At 40.9% G+C, this 19,886-nt stretch overlaps 1 protein-coding gene across 1 annotated transcript in view; it reads right to left on the bottom strand.

Annotated features, from left to right (window-relative positions):
* lonp1 (lon peptidase 1, mitochondrial) overlaps positions 1-18,463 on the bottom strand; it is a 41,798-nt gene extending 23,335 nt beyond the window's left edge. The window contains exons 1-8 of the mRNA XM_060845887.1: positions 17,966-18,463; positions 15,022-15,110; positions 13,525-13,644; positions 11,778-12,015; positions 11,141-11,202; positions 5,979-6,108; positions 1,878-1,961; positions 1,160-1,380 (exon numbers count right to left, since the gene is read on the bottom strand). Of these exons, the coding sequence (XP_060701870.1) occupies positions 1,160-1,380; positions 1,878-1,961; positions 5,979-6,108; positions 11,141-11,202; positions 11,778-12,015; positions 13,525-13,644; positions 15,022-15,110; positions 17,966-18,460 (1,439 nt within the window). The 5' untranslated portion in view covers positions 18,461-18,463. The remainder of the gene's footprint in view (positions 1-1,159; positions 1,381-1,877; positions 1,962-5,978; positions 6,109-11,140; positions 11,203-11,777; positions 12,016-13,524; positions 13,645-15,021; positions 15,111-17,965) is intronic.
* Between the last annotated feature and the right edge of the window lie 1,423 nt (positions 18,464-19,886).

Below are 19,886 nucleotides of genomic sequence, written 5' to 3' on the forward strand. Positions count from 1 at the left end.
CAACTTTTAAATTTTGGCTCCCAACTTCTGCTGTTCCATTAACAGGATTTCCTTTCTATTCCTACTTACATTGCTTGTTCTGATTTGAAAGAAAGACAACAGATTATCTCTACCCACCACCAAATTCTCTTCAGCCATTGTGGGATATCCCTTGCTCTGGCAACCACGTACATTAGTGACTGCAAAGGACCCCATCTATCCTCAGTTGTGGAGATATCTATTACTTCAACACTTTCTGGTCTATTTTGATGCACACGAGCGCAGAATCTCAGATCCAAGGAATTGCAAATGGTATCAGTCATGCCAATATTCAGTGAAGATCCATATTTCTGGCCGTATAACAGATAGAATGTAATTGATGAAGTGGCTGGAGATTACTGATCCTTGACAGTACCCCAAATAACCCCTTAGTCTAAGCTAATTGGCCGATTAGTTCCTCCAGTTTTTAAACAAATGGATTATCCTGACTTTGAGTACAGACAATTAGTCCAAAGATATAAATAATCTCAATTCACATAAAATGAAGCTGAGTGCAAGAAGTCTCCATTTTACAAAATGACTCTTTTGTATGAAGTAATGTAAATGTTTGCTCAGCCCTCAAAAGCTAAGTGTAACGTAACAGCTACATTCAGCATAAAATACTATTAAATTCGATTACAATCAAGATACTTCCATGGGAAATAACAGACCTAACTTAGAAATCACAATTTGCTCTCATATATCATATCAGCATAATCATTTTACCTTAATTCTGCGATGCTACTTCAAAATATTACTGATCCTACACTGCACTTAACATATTGACATAATATATTATTGAAAATAAATATTAACTTTGTTTTAAAAATGCTCTTCATATCATTTACCTGCCAGCTTAAATGTTTCCCATCATGCAAAGGGGCTTTGCAAACATTCCTAATATTTCAACCCATCGTGACTTTGATTTAACTACCCCTTTTTCCCCAACTGCACTTCAATTTTGCAAAAACAGCATTCCATTTCCTTCACTGGCAGCTAGTTTTAAACTTTAAATTACAACTTTTTAAAAAAATGTTCTAAAGGTGATACAGAGCTCAGGAAACTTTCTTCCCTCCTGAAAACACTATTAGTCGTGCGATTCTAGAAAATGTTGTTTTGTAAATTTCCACAGGATTCTCACTTGAACTCAGAGGAATGATTATCGAGTAAGTTGAGTTTGTTCAGCTCTTCATCAATAACCTCCATGACATGTTTTGGAACAACCAGTTCCTTTAACCTCTCCCGAAATTTCTCCTCAATGGCATCTTTATCTTCCTTCTCCAGTCCCAGTTCTTTCTTAATAATCTTCAGCTGTTCCTGGAGCAAGTATTTACGATGAGTCTGCTTGATTTTCTCTTCTACCTAAGAATTATGAACAAATACTAGCTTCACTGTAGGGTCAATTTTGTATTTCATTAATACAACAACAGCAGATACTAAAATTGAGCTTTAGTCAGTAACATATGTATGCTTTTAAATGAAAACCCAAGGTTACAAAGCTACCTTGAAGCATCACAGCAAAAATCCCTAGTGTGTATAAATAGTCTGTCCTCTGTGGCACCAGAACTCATGGTCCAACTCAGTCTGGGCTAAAATAACCCAAAGTCAGATACAAAAGGAGGCACAATTGGCTTTAGGTCTACCAGTCAGGAACAACAACAAAAAATCTCATGTGTACATGTGTATCCAGGACAGCTTTAGCAATCAGCAATTCTTGCAGATAATGGAGGATCACGTTTGCAACAATCTGGAAGGTGATTAGCCCTTTTGAACAGTAACAGCGAAAGACAGCATCAATTAGATGTTTAGAAAGCAAAGAAAGCAAGCAAAACAAAGCACAAAATGTGATGTAGTGTCACCTCTCGTCCAAGACGCTGCTGCAGTTTGCTCAATTCAAACTCTTTTTTCAACAGAGAGAGTGCCTTGTAGAGTCGATTTGGAATCTAAAGAAACAAAACATAAGACAAAACACCAGGTCAAGTTATCCACTCACTGGGTTTCATGGGAATAAAACGTGAAATGCTGCAACACTAAATTTGTCAGGTCTGTATTTGCAGATTATTCAACTGATACACAATTTGCCTTCAAATATTTCACCAGGCTTGAAGGCAGGGAGGTTGGGAATTGACATATAAAAAGATATTTTAAAAATGTAAAATGAGTGATGGTAAGAATGTTAACAGAACATGGAAAATTGAAGAGTTTAGGAATGAACGAGTAGAATGGTGGAGGTTTCCAAATATAAGTTACGTAAACAACATTTTTTAAAAAATCATTCATGGAACGAGGACATCGCTAGCTATTGCTCATCCTAATTGCCCAAAGGGCAGTTAAGAGTCAACCATATTGCTAGCGGTTTGGAGTCATATGTACGCCACACCAGGTAAGGATGGCAGTTTCCTTCCCTTCAGGACATTAATAAGCCAGATGGGTTTTTCCCAACAATTGACAATGGATTCATCATTGGACTCTTCCAGATATTTAATGAATTCAAATTCCACCACCCGCTGTAGCAGGATTCAAACCTGGAACATTACCTGGTCTATGGATTAAGAACAGGGATAATACCACTGGCTGTCACTTCCCCTAACATGGAGAGACTTAAAGATGAGCAAGTTATGGGGTGGTGGGGAACTAGAAGTTTGTGGAGAAGGTAGAAATAGTTAACAAAAATGCATGACGGATAACAGATCAGTTGAATAAGTTGAAGGTTTGAAAAGTTGAGGATGGTGAGGCTACAGGGGAGACTATCAAATATTTATTAGAACAGTCCCAAGGATGGTGAATCATCATTATGGGGCTAGACTGGAGAACCTTGAGTTGTTCTCCTTTAATAAGCATTTACAATTATGAAGGTTTGGATAAAGAGCATAAAGAGAAGTTGTTTCAATATTTCAGTAAGACAGTTTTGAAGTGGAAGGAAGGAAAATGTTGTTAGTTTGATAGACAAGTTTATTGGACAATTATCACAAGAGAAACAGTCGGCATTGCAAAGCACAAAAGCAAGGAGACATACGTGCAGTGAGTGAAACTTTTAAAACCAGTTACTGAGCTACAATCTTTGGTCTGAAACCAAGATGCAGTAGGGTTTACTTTTGGAAAAAATGGTAGAAAGACAATTCTAACTATATCATGAAAAAGGACAGGGCAATTACTATTTTCTTCTCCGTGGGGAAAAAGTCAGATTACCTGAAGTGGAGTCACTGACTGGAGTAGATGATGTTGGAGGGTAGTGGACAGATAATGGAATTTTAAGCTCATTTTTGGGTAGAAGGAACAGATATATGGCTAAATTGCATCTGAACAAGTAGCAAGGAAAGGAACAAACAACAGAAGAGGAATAGAATTTATCACGGGAGTCCCAAAAGACGTTCTCGAACTACAACTTTCTACTCTGTCATCCAATCCTTCTATTCCTGTTTCCAGCATGTATGCATCTACTATACCTTAAAGCCTTCAGTGAAGCATTCAACCAATCACTTTTCTTCTTTAACCTTTAAGTCTATTGTCCAAACTGTTCAAAATTCAATTATAAAATCCTGTTCCAATTTCTCAGAAATTCTTAATCTTCCTCCTTGCAGTTGTGGGAGGTGATGTAAAGAAAAGTTTATTTGTACAACTTACCCTCGACTAAAAACATTCTAGCGATTAAGCCTTTTAAAAAATCTGCTCACAAGTTTAATATAATTTAGGACTCAATTATGATGGGGTAATGCCCATTTGATTTTAGTATTTGACAAGTCAGATCCTCAACAGGAAAACATAGATTATAATTACTTTTGTTTTATTTTTGATACCAGAAATGGACGGATTGTCTTTTGAGGAGAGGTCCAGTAGATTGGGCTTGGGAAGAATGAAAGGTGACCTTATTGAAACATTCAAGCTTTTTAGGAGACTTGACAAGGCAGATGTAGAAGTGTTGTTTCCCCTCATGGAAGAATCTAGGACCAGAAGACATAAATGTGCCATCTGAATTTTAGACAAAGAGGAGGAATCTCTTCCCTTAGAGGGTTCTGAATCCAGAGATTTCTTTGGTGCAGAGTGTCGTCAAGCCTGGTCATAAAGTACATTTAACGCACAGATAGATTTCTAAGCAGCAAGGTGAATGGTGGAGCAAACTCAATGGCCTATTTCTGCTCCTAAACCTTACAGCCTTATCACAATGAACTTTTACTAAAACATTAGCATGCAACAAGACAGCCTTTGTTTTAACAATATAAACATAAAAAGATTAACAGAAATAAACAGGTTATAACCTGATAACACAGAATCAAATATTTTTAACCACATACTAGAAATAACCCATGTACTCTTTACAGTTTGAATAGAAACAGCAGCCATGTATTGCAATCACTACAATTAGAACACTTTACAACCATTGCACTTCTAACATCAGAGTTGTACTTCTACCATGACCCAGTGAGGCTCATTTAGAAAGGACGCCAGACAGTGTATCTTCTATTTAATAAGGCTTGAAATAAAATTTTAAACTGTAACTGGAATTGTACACTACATAACTCAACAACTTCAATTCTTTTTCTATTTTTGAAAAAAAATAGAAAAACTTTACTTCTTTTCCACTCACTGTCGCCAATACTTCAGTTTGGGATTAATAATGACTTATCTGAAGATAATTTCACTACTTGAAACTCTTTTTTGGGGAACACAGCTTGGCACGTTCCTCAATTGGAAAGCTTCACAGTTCTTTGAGTTTGATACATGTTTCTTTTCTGAATGACCTTCCAGCACAGACTAAAAATGAAAGTCAGATCTGGAATGTCCTCCCACTACATCCTCTGTTCAGTTCCCTACCAAGTCTGAGTAACTTCCTTTCACTTTAAAAACCACAATGTTTAATTTTGAAGACTTATTATTAACCCTAAACACACACATTGTATATAGAATTCCAAGAATGTAAGCTTGCAGTAAACAATATTAAAAATAGACATTGAATCTCTCAGCTTCATCATGATATATTGTTCGATTTCAGCTTTTGTATATCCTTGCGATGCAGACAAGGGCACTGCATGATCTCCATGCTGAATATCCTTTCCAAGAACTACAAAACTGCTCAGATCCTCCTGGATTGCTAAACTTAAGCATTGTGTCACCAAACTATTACCGCATTTACTTGAGTGCCCGATGTGGTTATATCTTGATGTTGTGTCTTATAGGCCATGCTTCATCATATCAGCTGCTTAGCTTAAATTTAAAGAAAAATCGGTCCGTTTCTCACATTTCTGAAACACTTCCTCACTCTAGGAACATACATATTATTCTCAATTATATTGTCCACTTCGAAGCCCTTCCCTGGTCACAAATACAATAACTCCACTACTTTTTATTAACTTTCCTTCCTACATACAACTCCAACATGTTAACTCATGTCTCATGAGAACTGAACTTCAATGACAACTTGATCATAATTTCAATAAGGTCTGTTTCAATGCTCCTCTTTACCACAAAGAAGGGTTAACAAAAAAGGAAATGATTTGCCTGGCATTAAAACACAATTGATTCATAAGTAGCCTTGAGGGAAGGGCATATGCCATTTTTATAGAGTGTGACTTTCACACACTCCAATTTCAAAACAACAGATCTGGCTTAATTCTGATCAAAAATGGGACAACAAACTGCTTCATTAGATCAAACCATTATAGTGGTTCAAGAAGATGGCCCATAATCAAGTGCTCAGGGCAGGCAGGAATCATCAACAAACACAATGTGTGCGTACGTGTGTGTAAGAGAATAAAAGACTTCTATGTTCTTAAGAACTGAAATTCATTTCCACTGAAATCACCTTTGCTGCTATGTATATCTACAAAGCACCAATATGGTAGCAGAGCTGCACTGGACTCTTGATGAAATTTTATGAATACCTTATTCACAGCAACAAAATGAGGAAAATGGGAAACCTGTAATGGATTTTTCTATTTGAACAATCTGAACTGACATCTTACGTTGGTCTCCTCCAGCACTTCCTGTAGCTCATGCGATTCTGCACCCGTAAGTGCTGCTCCCATGTCACTCAAATAAATTGGGTTATCCACCACCCTCTGTCCTGCTTGCATCATCTGAAGCACCGACTCTCTGAAACAAAATGTATAAAGCAGCAGTTACTTTCATTCAAAAATGAGCTTGAACTAGAACAGCATTATTGTTCTATCACAGGCTAATCAAAATTCTGGATAGTGCGTATTGACATTTGCACCACGACAACAAACAAAGTCTCTCAAACCTGACTGAGTTTTTTTTGAGGGAGTGACTAAGAAGATTGATAGGGGCAGAGCTGTAGATGTTGGTTACTTGGACTTCAGTGAAGCCTTTGACAAGGTTCCGTATGGTGGACTAATTAGTAAAGTTAGATCACAACAGGATTCAGTGTGAGCTTACCAACTGCATGCTAGATTGGTTTAACAGCCAGAGATAGAGTGATGGTGGAGGGGTGTTTTTCAGACTGGAGGCCTGAGACCAACAGTGTTCCACATGGAGCGGCGCTGGGTCCACTTTTGTTTGTTATTTATATAAAATGATTTAGATGAGAATATAGAAGGCATGGTTAGGAGGTTTGCGGATGACACCAAGATGATTTTAGATTACATTACTTCAGTGTGGAAAACAGGCCCAACAAGTCCACACTGACCCTCCGAAGAACAACCCACCTCCCTACATTTACTCCCTTCACCTAACCACTACAGGCAATTTAGCATGGCCAATTCACCTAACCTGCACATCTTTCTGACTGTGGGAGGAAACCGGAGCACCTGCAGGAAACCCACGCAGACATGGAGAGAATGTGCAAACTCCACACAGACAGTTGCCTGAAGCAGGAATTTAATCCGGGTCTCTGGCGCTGTGAGGCAGCAGTGCTAACCACTGTGCCACCGTGCTGATATAGTGAACTATGAAGAAGGTTATCTAAGATTACAGAGATCTTGATCATTTGAATTAATCAACTAGAGAGTGGCAAATGTAGTTAATTTTGGACATATGCAAGGTAGTGTATTTTAATAAAACAAATAAACGGCAGGACTTGTACAATTAAAATCTGGGCCTTGAATAGTGTTTTAGGACAGAGAGACTTAGGGGTTCATTTACATAATTCTTTCAGGTTTGCATCACATATAGTTTAGCATTCATTATTCAGACTTTTGAATATAGGAGTTTGAATGTTATATTGAGGTTTACAGGACTTTGTACACCAGAAGAGGGTCCCCAATGCCCAGGCTGGTCACTCTGTTACAGGAACGATATTTTCCCTTTCTTGACATTGGTTTGAATCTGGTAATTGGGGCACATCCAGGTGCACAGTGCAGTCATCAAGTGAAGCTAGGAGCCAATCATCTTGGCATATTATAAATGCAACAAACCAGGAAGTAAAATGTAATTATTTTCCTTCAATTCTAAATTGAATTTTACAGTGTGAATTAAATGTTTGTGACAAATATGAGACTAGGCAGAAGTGGATATCAAAGCTCAAAAATAATGTAAATCTATTTTTACCTTATGGAGAAATTTGATAACAAATGTATTTTGATCATTATTCCTCTGTGCTTTCTGCCTTAATTCTTTGATTCATTGTCTGCAAAGATCTTAATATTGCTGAATTTCTCACATACCTCAGTCATAGAGATGTACAGCATGGAAACAGACTCTTCGGTCCAACCCGTCCATGTCAACCAGATATCCCAACCCAATCTAGTCCCACCTTCCAGCACCCGGCCCATATCGCTCCAAACCCTTCCTATTCATATACCCATCCAAATACCTCTTAAATGTTGCAATTGCACCAGCCTCTACCACATCCTCTGGCAACTCATTCCATACACATACCACCCTCTGTGAAAAAGTTGCCCCTTAGGTCTTTTATATCTTTCCCTTCTCACCCTAAACCTATGCCCTCTAGTTCTAGACTCCCAGACCCCAGGGAAAAGACTTGGTCTATTTATCCTATCCATGCCCCTCATGATTGTGTAAACCACAGCCTCCAACGCTCCAGGGAAAACAGCTCCAGCCTGTTCAGCCTCTCCCTGTAGCTCAGATCCTCCAACCCTGGCAACATCCTTGTAAATCTTTTCTGAACCCTTTCAAGTTTCACAACATCTTTCTGATAGGAAGGACACGAGAATTGCACGCAATATTCCAACAGTGGCCTAACCAAAGTCCTGTACAGCCACAACATGACCTCCCAACTCCTGTATTCAATACTCTGACCAATAAAGGAAAGCATACCAAACGCCTTCACTATCCTATCCACTTGTGACTTCACTTTCAAGGAGCTATGAACCTGCATTCCAAGGTCTCTTGGTTCAGCAACACTCCCTAAGACCTTACCATTAAGTGAATAAGTCCTGCTAAGATTTGCTTTCCCAAAATGCAGCACCTCGCATTTAACTGACTTAAACTCCATCTCCCACTTCTCAACCTATTGGCCCATCTGATCCAGATCCTGCTGTAATCCGAGGTAATCCTCTTCGCTGTCCACCACAACTCCAACTTTGGTGTCATCCGCAAACTTACTAACTGTACCTTTTATGCTCGCATCCAAATTGTTTATGTAATTGACAAAAAGTAGAGGGCCCAGCACCAATCCTTGTGACACTCCACTTGTCACAGGCCTCCAATCTGTAAAACAACCCTCCACCACCACCCTCTGTCTTCTACCTTTGAGCTAGTTCTGTATCCAAATGGCTAGTTCCCCCTGTATTCCATGAGGTCTAACCTTGCTAATCAATCGCCCATGGGAAAAGCTTGTCTCATGTCTGGGGCAGTGTGCTGCAGGAATGGTGAGCCGTTGCTGAAGCGATGCACAAGGTGAGTGGACAATATGGACTCATGAACAGGTGACAAAAACCAGGTTTTCAGAAAGGAATGGGTTAGAATATGGACTTCTCCTTCCAGCTCCGAGAACTGCATTGAATTTCACTCCAGGGAGGTACACATGTTCTGGTTCCAAGGTGATAGGACTCCGATGAGGAGGATTAGTTTTGGGTCTGGAGCACAGCCAGCTGCCACCATGGGCTCCTGGTTTGCTGCAATGTTTCCCAGGGACCTGTCCAGTGGGAGGAGAGCCAGCAGGATCCACAACACTAACCTCCTGGGAACTGAGCCCATGACTGGGAAAGGCTGCTGTGCTGAATGGTAGTCCTGGGCTGAATGGCAGTCCTGGGCCCTGTGCTCTGATGCTGGCTCTTTGGTACATTGAGGAGATCCTGGGTGATCACTGATCTCCAAGTCAATAGATAATAGCTGCAAGAGTAGGCCATTCTGCCTTTCGAACCAGCACCACCATTCATTATGAGAATGGTTGTTCATCCTCAATCAGTATCCGGTTCCTGCCTTATCCCCATAACCCTTGATTCCACTATCCTTAAGAGCTCTATCCAACTCCTTTTTGCAAGTATCCAGAGACTTGGCCTCCACAGCCTTCTGGGGCAGAGCATTCCATACACCCACCACTCTCTGGGTGAAGGAGTTGCTCCTCAACTCTGTTCTAAGTGGCCTACCCCTTATTTTAAACTGTGTCCTCTGGTTCGGGACTCACCCATCAGCGAAAACATGCTTCCTGCCTCCAGAGTGTCCACTCCTTTAATAATCTTAAACGTCTCAATCAGATCCCCTCAGTCTTCTAAACTCAAGCGTATGCAAGCCCAGTCACTCCAATCTTTCAGCATAAGATAGTTCCGCCATTCCGGGAATTGGCCACGTGATCCTACGCTGCACTCCCTAAATAGCCAGAATGCCTTTCGTCAAATTTGGAGACCCAAACTGCGCATCATGTTCCAGGTGCGGTCTTACCAGGGCCCAGTACAGCTGCATAAGGAACTCTTTGCTTCTATACTCAATTCCTCTTGTTATGAAGGCCAGCATGCTATTAGCTTTCTTCACTGCCTACTGTACCTGCATGCTTGCTTTCATTGACTGGATGTACAAGAACACCTAGATCTCATTGTACTGCCCCTTTACCTAACTGGACTCCATTTTAGGTAGTAATCTGCCTTCCTGTTCTTGCTACCAAAGTGGATAACCACACATTTATCCACATTAAACTGTGTTTGCCATGTATCTGTCCACTCACCTAGCTTATCCAGGTCACCCTGTATTCTCCTAACATCCTCCTCACATTTCACCCTGCCACCCAGCTTTGTATCATCAGATACTTTGACAAGTCCTTGCTCATGACACTAGATCCTCTTTCAGCCTGTGAATACAATTGGATGGTGAGGTGAGAATGCGGTGCCCATTGAAGTGAAGGAGAATGGGTCTCATGGAGAGCTCATGTCCCCTCAGGCACTCCCCCTGCCCCCTCTCCAGAATAGGGAGATACAATCGGAGGGAGAATTGCTGTTGTGTGTCTGGTTTGATGGAAACCCTTGGGGTTGAATCTCTCTGGGGATGAATTTCCTGGACTGAACCAGCAGTGAGCCAGCAGAAATGGTGGAAACGACACCAACAGGATTCCCACTGGTCTCCCGACCAAGCTGCAGCCAATTCTGGGCCTGCCTTTTCGGAAGGGTGTCATGTCCGAAGGGATGGTGCAAGGGGACATTTCCCAGAATGGGACCAGGGATGAGGCTGTTCAGTTCTGTGCAGTGACTCCCAAAGTGAGGATTGAGAGGATCCAGGTGGATTGTAAGGGAGAGGTGAGGAGGCGCTAGACAATATATTTCAGCTTGTGTTTCCCCCAAAGTCAAACACAACTTGGCCATCCGTGCCTGGGGCTGCTTTGGGACTGAAGGATATGAAGGAGAGCAGCAGACTGCCAGTCACTCCCAGGACAAAATCCCTACCCCCTCCCATCCTCTCTCCACCCACCCCACTCCCAACCGACCTTCACTCTCACCTCCCAGCTTCAGGGATTCCCTGTCGCTGCTCTAACGCTATTTATTCCTCATTCTGCTCTGGGGGCTGTCTCCGCCTCAGTCTCCATTTCCCCCCTACAAACTGCCAGATTTAAAGCCTAAATTTTTAATCTAATTTTGCTTCTCAACTTAACTCCATTTCTTGAAGTGACTGAGGAGTCCTGAAACTTGTACTTCATCTAGATTATAATATGTGCACCTCAAAAGGAAGAAAATTATTGATTTAAAAATGTTTAAGCACCAAATGTCATATGACTTACCTATAAAGTGGATTAAGAGCAATGATGTCACGTATTGTTTTCACAATTTCTGCTGTAAGTGCCTGTCAAGAAAAGGCAGACATTATTCAGCTATTCCTCATTTCAGGAAGTTTATATTTTATATTTTGAAACCGACAACAACCAATGCACATAACAATTTAATAACTTATGTGAGAGAGCACAGCATGGAAACACACACCAAGAAAATCCCAACCATGGATATAATCATACATTTACATCTGTCTGCAGTGTCTCAGGGCTAGTGGGGGAAGACAGGTCAAATCAGAGTTCCTGTGATCAGTGCTTTGTAGGTAGAAAGTAAGCACGCAATAAAAATGGACTCTGATACCTACAATGGCCAAGCACACGATTTCACTAGAAGCCTCCCAATAGCATTGTTCATAATTTGTCCAAAATTCTGGAGATTGCTTGTTACTACCAATTCACTTACAAGACATCACTACTTCAGAAACACCAGGAAAAAAAAGTGTTAATTTCCTTGTACCAAGATCTTTCTTTGCTCTATATTGAAGAAAAAAATAAAAAGCACTGAAATAGGAATCTGTGCTAAATTAAAGTAACAAAAATAATTTTGGGAAGAAGTGGATCACACAAAAATCACCCTTTTACAACTTACTTTAACTTCTTCTGTGACTTGAAAGTCTTCATGGACTACATTTTCCACCTCTACCATTAACAGTTCACCTATCGGAGCAACAAGCGACTCAATGCTTGTATCCGCTGTTGAGGATTGGCTACCTCCTTCAACAGTTCTCTGATGTTTTTGTTTCCCCTGTGCTTTGTCTTGATTTTGCTCAAATTCTGCAGGAACCATTTCATCACTATTTACTTCCAACTGCCTGGTTAACTGGATTCTAGGGAACAAAATAAAAAATAATCTTGGGTCCATTATTTAAACTGATAAAAATCACCAAAAACAGAAACAATTTAAAAGCTGCAGCCCTGTTTCAATGCCAACACGCTCCTCTGTGTCACATAGCTGTGGATTCAAGTCCCATCTTCAATATTCAACAGTACTTTTTGGACTTTAAAATGTTTTAGGACATTTTGTAGGTGCAGCATCTTCTTCCTTAAAATTCCTATAGGACTGGGAAAATGTTCCAAAATAAAAAGGAGCTTGCAAATGAAACAGACAAGGTAGCAAAATTGTTAAGACAGCATCAAGGGAAGAAAATGAATTGAAGGTTTTAGGAAACAGTTTTAAAATTAAGGGTTTCAACAGGGGAAAGAGAGGTAAAAGGCAGAAAAGAAAATGGGACAGGTGCAGGACAAAGAAGAGGATGGGAAAATTGGTGGGGGATACGAAGAGGATGGAGCAGACAGAATGATAGAGAATGATGTTTGTCTGCACGTGCGTATGTAGAAGGAGAGGAAAGATAAGTGACAGGAATAGAGAAGTACTGAGGAGCTGCTGAACTTGGCAATGTCAGCTTGTGCCCAGTAAAACTTGACAGCTAGGGTTTCTATTGAGCTTAGCATCGGTTAGCAGCCTGTGATCCAGCACCACTGTGTCCAGGCAGGTCCTGTGGCCTCAGACAGCACTGTAGCATGAAGACAGACTGCAAATCACATGCTCTGGAGTGTCAACAAGTTTGAGAGAGAGGGGTTGCTATCAAATTGTGCCAACCTGGTCAGGTAAGGTCCTGCTGTAACAGCAATGCACAGAGGTTTCTAGTTCTAATAACATAATTATGTTAGAGGAAAACAATGTTAAAAGTGACTTTAAACATTGACTCGTTGTATTATGTTCTTAGATTGTGGGCGGCACGGTGGCACAGTGGTTAGCACTGTTGCCTCACAGCGCCAGAGACCTGAGTTCAATTCCCGGCTCAGGCGACTGACTGTGTGGAGTTTGCACATTCTCCCCGTGTCTGCGTGGATTTCCTCCGGGTTCTCCGGTTTCCTCCCACAGTCCAAAGATGTGCGGGTCAGGTGAATTGGCCATGCTAAATTGCCCATAGTGTTAGGTGAAGGGGTAAGTGTAGGGGTATGGGTGGGTTGCGCTTCGGCGGGTTGGTGTGGACTTGTTGGGCCGAAGGGCCTGTTTCCACACTGTAGGTAATCTAATTTGGAGAGCATAATGCAATTTACACTAATACTTCTACTTACTTCACTGTCTACTCAAGCAACTGAGCAAACTTGGTTGGAGATAGAATGTTAGTTGAATCCTAACTGTTATTGATTGGGTCCAAATTAACACACCTGTAATTAACTAGTTTTTAAAATTTATAATTTTTCCACATTGACAATTCATACTTCATGATCATTTAAGGTATGTCATTTCGTGCAACAAAACTGTAAAAAACAAACTCAGTTTATTGGTTAATTAGAAATCAAGTAACTCAATCTGATGTCCAACTTACCTTCTGTGTCCCATTACAATCATGCGCAATCTGTCACCTAAATCTTGCATCTCATGGATCTGGACGAATGTTCCTATCTGGTAAATCTCATCCAAGCTTTCAACTGCATCAGATTCATTGCTGTGTGAGTTCACAGAGAAAAAGATAACATTACATTTCTTTGCATTATAGTATCCTTGCAGACCAAAAGGCAGGAGAATTCAGAGTGGTTCCAAAACAAATCATTCACTGTATCCCATTTAAAAAAGTTAATTTCTCTTCTTCAATTAAGACTGATTGTAAGTCAATTTCATCTAAGAGGTGCAGTCTGAATTAAGTGAGACTGAAGTCATAATATTTTCCTATTCTTCTAATCAACCTATTGGATTTTCTTACACACCTCTGGAACAGGTGGGATTTTAACTCAGGCCTCCAGATCCAGAAGTAGGGACAGTATTACTGGCCACATTTTCCTTTACTTTTACAATTTTCTTCCTTCCTGTCTTGAATTAGCTTTTTGGTGGCTTTTAGCTGTGATTTCAGTAAACTAGTCCAGTGAATAGAGGAGACCTTTACCTATCGCTCTCAAGAAAATCACAGAACTAAACTTGCTTCTTAATAGATGATAGTCAACAAGGAATCAATCTGCACGTGAGCCGGACACTAAGTGCTAACAAATTTTTATTGGCTCCTGTAGAGTTTAGGAAGTTAGGGGAAAGGAGAGGCAAGGTTGGTATCAAAACCAATTTCAGTTATGTCCCTAACCTACAGATGGTGAACCTTCTATCAAGAAACTATGAAGGTCAGGAACAAAAGCCTACAAATTTATTCCTCAGCCTCATCTAAGTCAGTTACTGCAACTCAGTACCGATGTCAGCAACACAGAACAAGGAGAAAACATGGGCTCTTTAAAACTCTGCGAGGATACTCACTGGTTACTGGGCCATCAGGGGAGCCAAAAAAGCAGAAAACACTAATTGAAAATTTGTCATTTACTATATATTAAATGTTGTAATAACCATTGTACAAGGAGAGCTATAAGCTGAGTTTAAATAGGAAATAATAGAACAGGAAAAGTCTGTTCATTTTAGTTAAAGACATAGAAGCCTTTGCACAAGATAGATTTAAATGGCCATGATCAGGTAGAGTATTTTTTTGTAGACCAACCAACTGGTGACATCCCTGTTCAGGATTTAGTGGTCTAAACTTCCAAGTGCACTATTTATTGTCCTATACTGCTGCAATGATCTATTTTCTATCTCTTAGGCCTTTCTAGGAGTCTTGGAATCATAAACACAGAAAGGGGCTATGTACTTTGAAAGCTATTAACTTAAAATTAATTCCTCTTTTTTCTCCCCCTATAAGTTTCAGCGTTTGTATACTCTAACTATTCTTTATGCACAACCAGTGCAATGCTGCTTCACTAACACATATTCTATAAACTGTGATGTGCCATACAATGTCTACGCAGATAGTTAGATGTTAGGACAAATCACTAAAAGCCTAAATATTGCTTACTTGTCATCTTTTTTAAGAAACACTCCTGCATATGGTTGAGCCAAACGTATTTTTCTTCGAAGTAGTTCCATTAACTTTTTATTCTTTACCTATGCAAAGGGATAAAACATTCAGATTTGTGCAGTTACTGGTATTTATTAAACTTTTAGTAGTTAAGATGTGAATTTTTACATCAAAGCAGAATAGCAACATGCTTTTCTCATATTTAGCCTTAAGGATCATTCATCACTGTACATGGGAGGATATACTGTGTGCGTGTATACACAGAATATATATTGTGGGATGGCTACATCAGTGCTCAGCACTTTCAAGTAGTTCCATTTAGTAGATCATCTTCACATCACCCAAGTTGAAAGGCTATTCTCCCACAGGAGGTATCATAATTCTGTCATCGCCACACTTGAACAGTTAGTAAGATCACACTTAACCGTGGAACAGTGAAAGCAGTTTACTCAGAGATTGAACCCAGTATCTATCTAGTTTGCATAACAGTTGCAAAAAGTGTTATGTATTTATTTGCAGAACTATCTTGAACGTATACAAGGTATTCTAAAACTATCAAAAAATGAAATTACTGGAAAAGCTTCTAAGGGTCACGGGACCTGAGATCTTAACTCACAAATGCTGCCATGCCTGCTAAGTTTTTCCAGCAAATTCTGTTTTTGTTTCTGATTTACAGCATCCACAGTTATTTCAGTTTTTATTTAGTATTCTAAGGGTAAACTTAAGCAATTCACTATTAATTCAAACCAATTTTATTCAAGTTATTTTTTTTCTCAAGTTTATTGTCTTACAATTAAATGGAAAGCACAATTAACTTTTATGCTCAGTTGGTACGCTAATTTTGAATCAGGAATACAGGACTGTTGATCTTAGATGACAGAAATTTTTTTTAGAACAAGATAGATTTTATGATCAGATAAATTATCTATTTACAAGGTTGACCATAACTCACTTGCATTCTCAAGGTTCTAGTAAAAGAGTAATAATCAGCAAAAAGGAAATTTCCACTGTTTATGCAACCAGACTGGCTGCCCTTTTCTAGCTATCTGACAAACAGCACTAGCAAATGGATCAAGAAAAATACTGTTTGACTCAGCGATCCAGACTGGAAAGTATGTGGCCTTCAAGAAGATTGGCTCTTCATATTCAAGAGTTCTGCATTTTACTGCTGCTTTGGAGTTCGGACTACTACAACAGACTATTTTTAACAGGATAGTGAAGTATTATTCCAATAGCATGGGGAATCATGTCTCATGAGTTTGATTGAGTTTTTTTGAAGTAGTAACAAAGAGGCTTGATGAGGGCAGAGCGATGGACATGATCTATATGGACTTCAGTAAGGCTTTTGACAATGTTCCACATAATAGACTGGTTAGCAAGCCCTTTTGTTCTGGACTCCTCCATTCCAGCGAGAAATCCTCGTCTGTTTGCCCTGTCCGTGATCCTCATTGTTTTGTGAACTTCTGTAAGGTCACCCCTCAACCTCCGACACTCCCATGGGAAAACAGTTCCAGTCTATTCAGCCTCTCCTTATAGTACAAACCCTTCAACCATAGCAACATCCTTAAATCGTTTCTGAACCCTTTCAAGTTTCACAACATCCTTCCGGGGTGACCTTATAGATGTTTGTGGAATCTAGGGGAGCACAGATTGGGAGAACAGACAATGTCTTTTCCTTATGTTGGGGGATTTCAGAACTTGAGGGCATAGGTTTAGGACGAGAAGGGACAGACTTAAAAGGGATCGAAAGGACAACTTTTTCCACACAGAGGGTGGTGCCTGCATGGAATGAGCTGCCAGAGGAAGTAGTGGATGCTGGTACAATTACAACATTTAAAAGGCATCTGAATGAATATGTGAACGGGAAGAGTTTAAGAGAGAAATGGGCCAAGTGCTGGCAAGTGGGACGAGATTAATTTAGGATATCTGGTCAGCATGGATGTGTTGGACCAAAGGGTCTGTTTCTGTGTTGTGCATCTCTACATATTTGCAGCTGTAACTAGTCAAATCATTTCTGATCAACTCCCAATCACTCCAACATGCAACACCACAATACCTATGATCATGTTTACTTTGTGTCTCAAATGACAATTTGCTTTGTCTGTAAGATGCAGTGAACAGAATTCCTCAAATAAGAATGAAAAGAGCTGGAGAAATGCAAGTAAGTCTGGCGGCATCTGCTGAGAGAAACAAAGTTTGAGAGTGTGACATTATTCTTCTTCAGAACTGAACGCTATTGGAAAATAATGGTTTACTGTTGCTAACAAATGAGAGGTGAGGAACTGGTTAAACTGATGGTGAGGGCGAACAAAGCAAATAATAAAAGGTGTTTTAAAGTAGTAAAGGAGGCATATGGAGGAAAATAGGTCATAATGGCAGGTATGAACAGTCAAAAATAGGTTAGCTTTGATTAGCTCAAATGCATGCAAACAACCCTTGGGGTGGATGAAATAAAAAAAATGGAGGGCAGTATTCATGCTCTGAAATTACTCAAAGCCATGCTGAGGCCTAAAGGCTGTAAAGCCCCAAAGCAGAAACTAAGGCGTTGTTCCTCCAGCTTGCTGGAGTACAGAAGCAGACCTAAGATAGAACTGATAGCAAGAGAGCAACAGGTCAGTAGTCAGAGAGATATTGCGCAAAGCAGTCACCCAGCCTGCGTTTGGGATCGCCAGTTTAGAGGCGAGCGTTAAGGTACATTTGCGACACAAAGTGGTTAAATGGCGTCATTAAATGTACATTATTCAAATTGTTGCCTAGAATAATCAAAGTAAAGTTGCTCTTAAGTCTCAAATTTGCAATGAAAACAACCTTGGGCGGTATAAATAGTTTGGAATTAAGTTTCCCCTTTAAATCCACGCATGTGAATGTTCGTATTTAGTGTTCACGTTCGTGACGTTTCCCATCTATCAGCAAGTGCACAAAGACTCCACGGGATTCTTACCTCAATTATTTTAATAAATCTGGGGAACACGGGGTTCCTACTGACGGCGATCAAGGGGACATTGGGAAAGACATCCGGCACGATCATCGGGGAGAGCGCAGTCATGGAAGGGGGCATACCCGCAGCCCCTTCACCACCTCCACCATCCCCAGACCCATCTTCCACACCATCATCCCCCGAGTTAACCGAACCACCACTGCTCTTCTCACTGAAGTCCTGGAAGGTGCGGGTTTGCTGCAATCGGGGGTTAAGTTGCGGTGGGAGACTGGATTTCTCGCCATTGCAGCATACCGTTCCTGCCACCCTCGTTACCGTTCTGCGCTGACCGCAGCCCCGCCATCCCACACAGGCAACCGAATGGAACCGCTTTGTTGAGGAAGCAACGCCGTTCCGCCCGGCTGGAGCAGAGCTCGTGACCGTATCGAATAGTCGATAGCCTGATCTGCCTCCATTAAACCAGCGGGAGATGGAGCCCAGCCTCATGTAGGCTGACATCTTGGTGACTGATCTGTAAACTCCCACAATGCCTCTCGGTGACCTCGCCGCTGCTCTTCGGAGACAATCTGTGCCGCGCTCTGATTGGCTAAAATGGTCACGGCCCTGGGGCACTCTCTTTGATTCTTCATGGTCAGATCTGACTGCACGCCTTTCTCCCCAACCCTTATAAAAACTTCCATTCTTTTCTGAAAGTCAGCTTGAACCTGCCTAAGACAATTGTACTCGTGACACAAGGAAAGTTGATCAGTGATGAATGATTTTCTCTGGATGAACTGGGGCACTATTCAGGCTCTTTGGGACAATTGGGACACTGGCTGCCCCAGTTGCATCAAGGCTGAAAATGTGTTGCTGGAAAAGCGCAGCAGGTCAGGCAGCATCCAAGGAGGAGTGTCGACGTTTCGGGCATGAGCCCTTCTTTAGGAATCGCGGACACCTCCTCCTACTGGCGCACCGACCTTTACACCGCTGAGGCTAAACGCCAGCTCGCGGACACCTCCTCCTACTGCCCCCTTGACCATGACCACACCTCCCACCGCACACCCCAGTAGCATCAAACCAATTACTTTTAATAAAAGTGCCCACTTTTAAAGGGGCACAAGCAAAACACTATAAAAAGGAAACTACTTCGGACTGCAATGAGGATTTTTTTTCTGATGTGGAGGTGCTGTTGTTGGACTGGGGTAGGCAAAGTAAGAAGTTGGTAAAAACAAGGACTGTAGATGCTGGAAACCAGAGCCTAGATTAGAGTGGTGCTGGAAAAGCGCAGCAGGTCAGGCAGCATCCGAGGAACAGGAAAATCAACGTTTCGGGCAAAAGTAAGAAGTTGCATGACACCAGGTGATAGTTCAACAGGTTTATTTGAATTACAAACTTTTGGAGCCATGCTTCTTTGTCAGGTGAACATGTATCCATCTGAACTATACTATTCTACATTTTTACATGGTAACAAAAAAAAGTCATTCCAGCATCACTAAACAAAGCCAAAGTTACTGGTCTTTTTGAACAGCATAAGTAATAAAACCCAAATCATAGAAATAAAATAAATTTTAACTAATTACAATGACTCTACATTTGCTCAGTACATATTCCAGTTCCTTCACCGTTATCTTGTCACGAAGACCTCAAGCATTTCCTGGGCACAATTCTTGGTAATCTCTGGATTACTTCCAGTGCCACGTGCTAGTGAGGGTAAGAACAGGAGGATATGACAGATGAATGTGTGGTTAGACAATTGGTGCAGGGGGCAAAGATTCAGATTTTTAGATCATTGGGATTTTTTCTGGGGCAGGTTGCATTTGAACTCGGGGAGTCCCATATCTTGGCAGCCAGGTTTGCTTGTGTTACAAGAGAGGATTTAAACTAAATTGGCGGGGGTTGGGATCCTCAACAGCAGGAAAGCAAGTGGAAGGAGATACAATAATCA

Source organism: Hemiscyllium ocellatum, chromosome 28, assembly GCF_020745735.1.
Source record: "Hemiscyllium ocellatum isolate sHemOce1 chromosome 28, sHemOce1.pat.X.cur, whole genome shotgun sequence".
NCBI lineage: Eukaryota > Metazoa > Chordata > Chondrichthyes > Orectolobiformes > Hemiscylliidae > Hemiscyllium > Hemiscyllium ocellatum.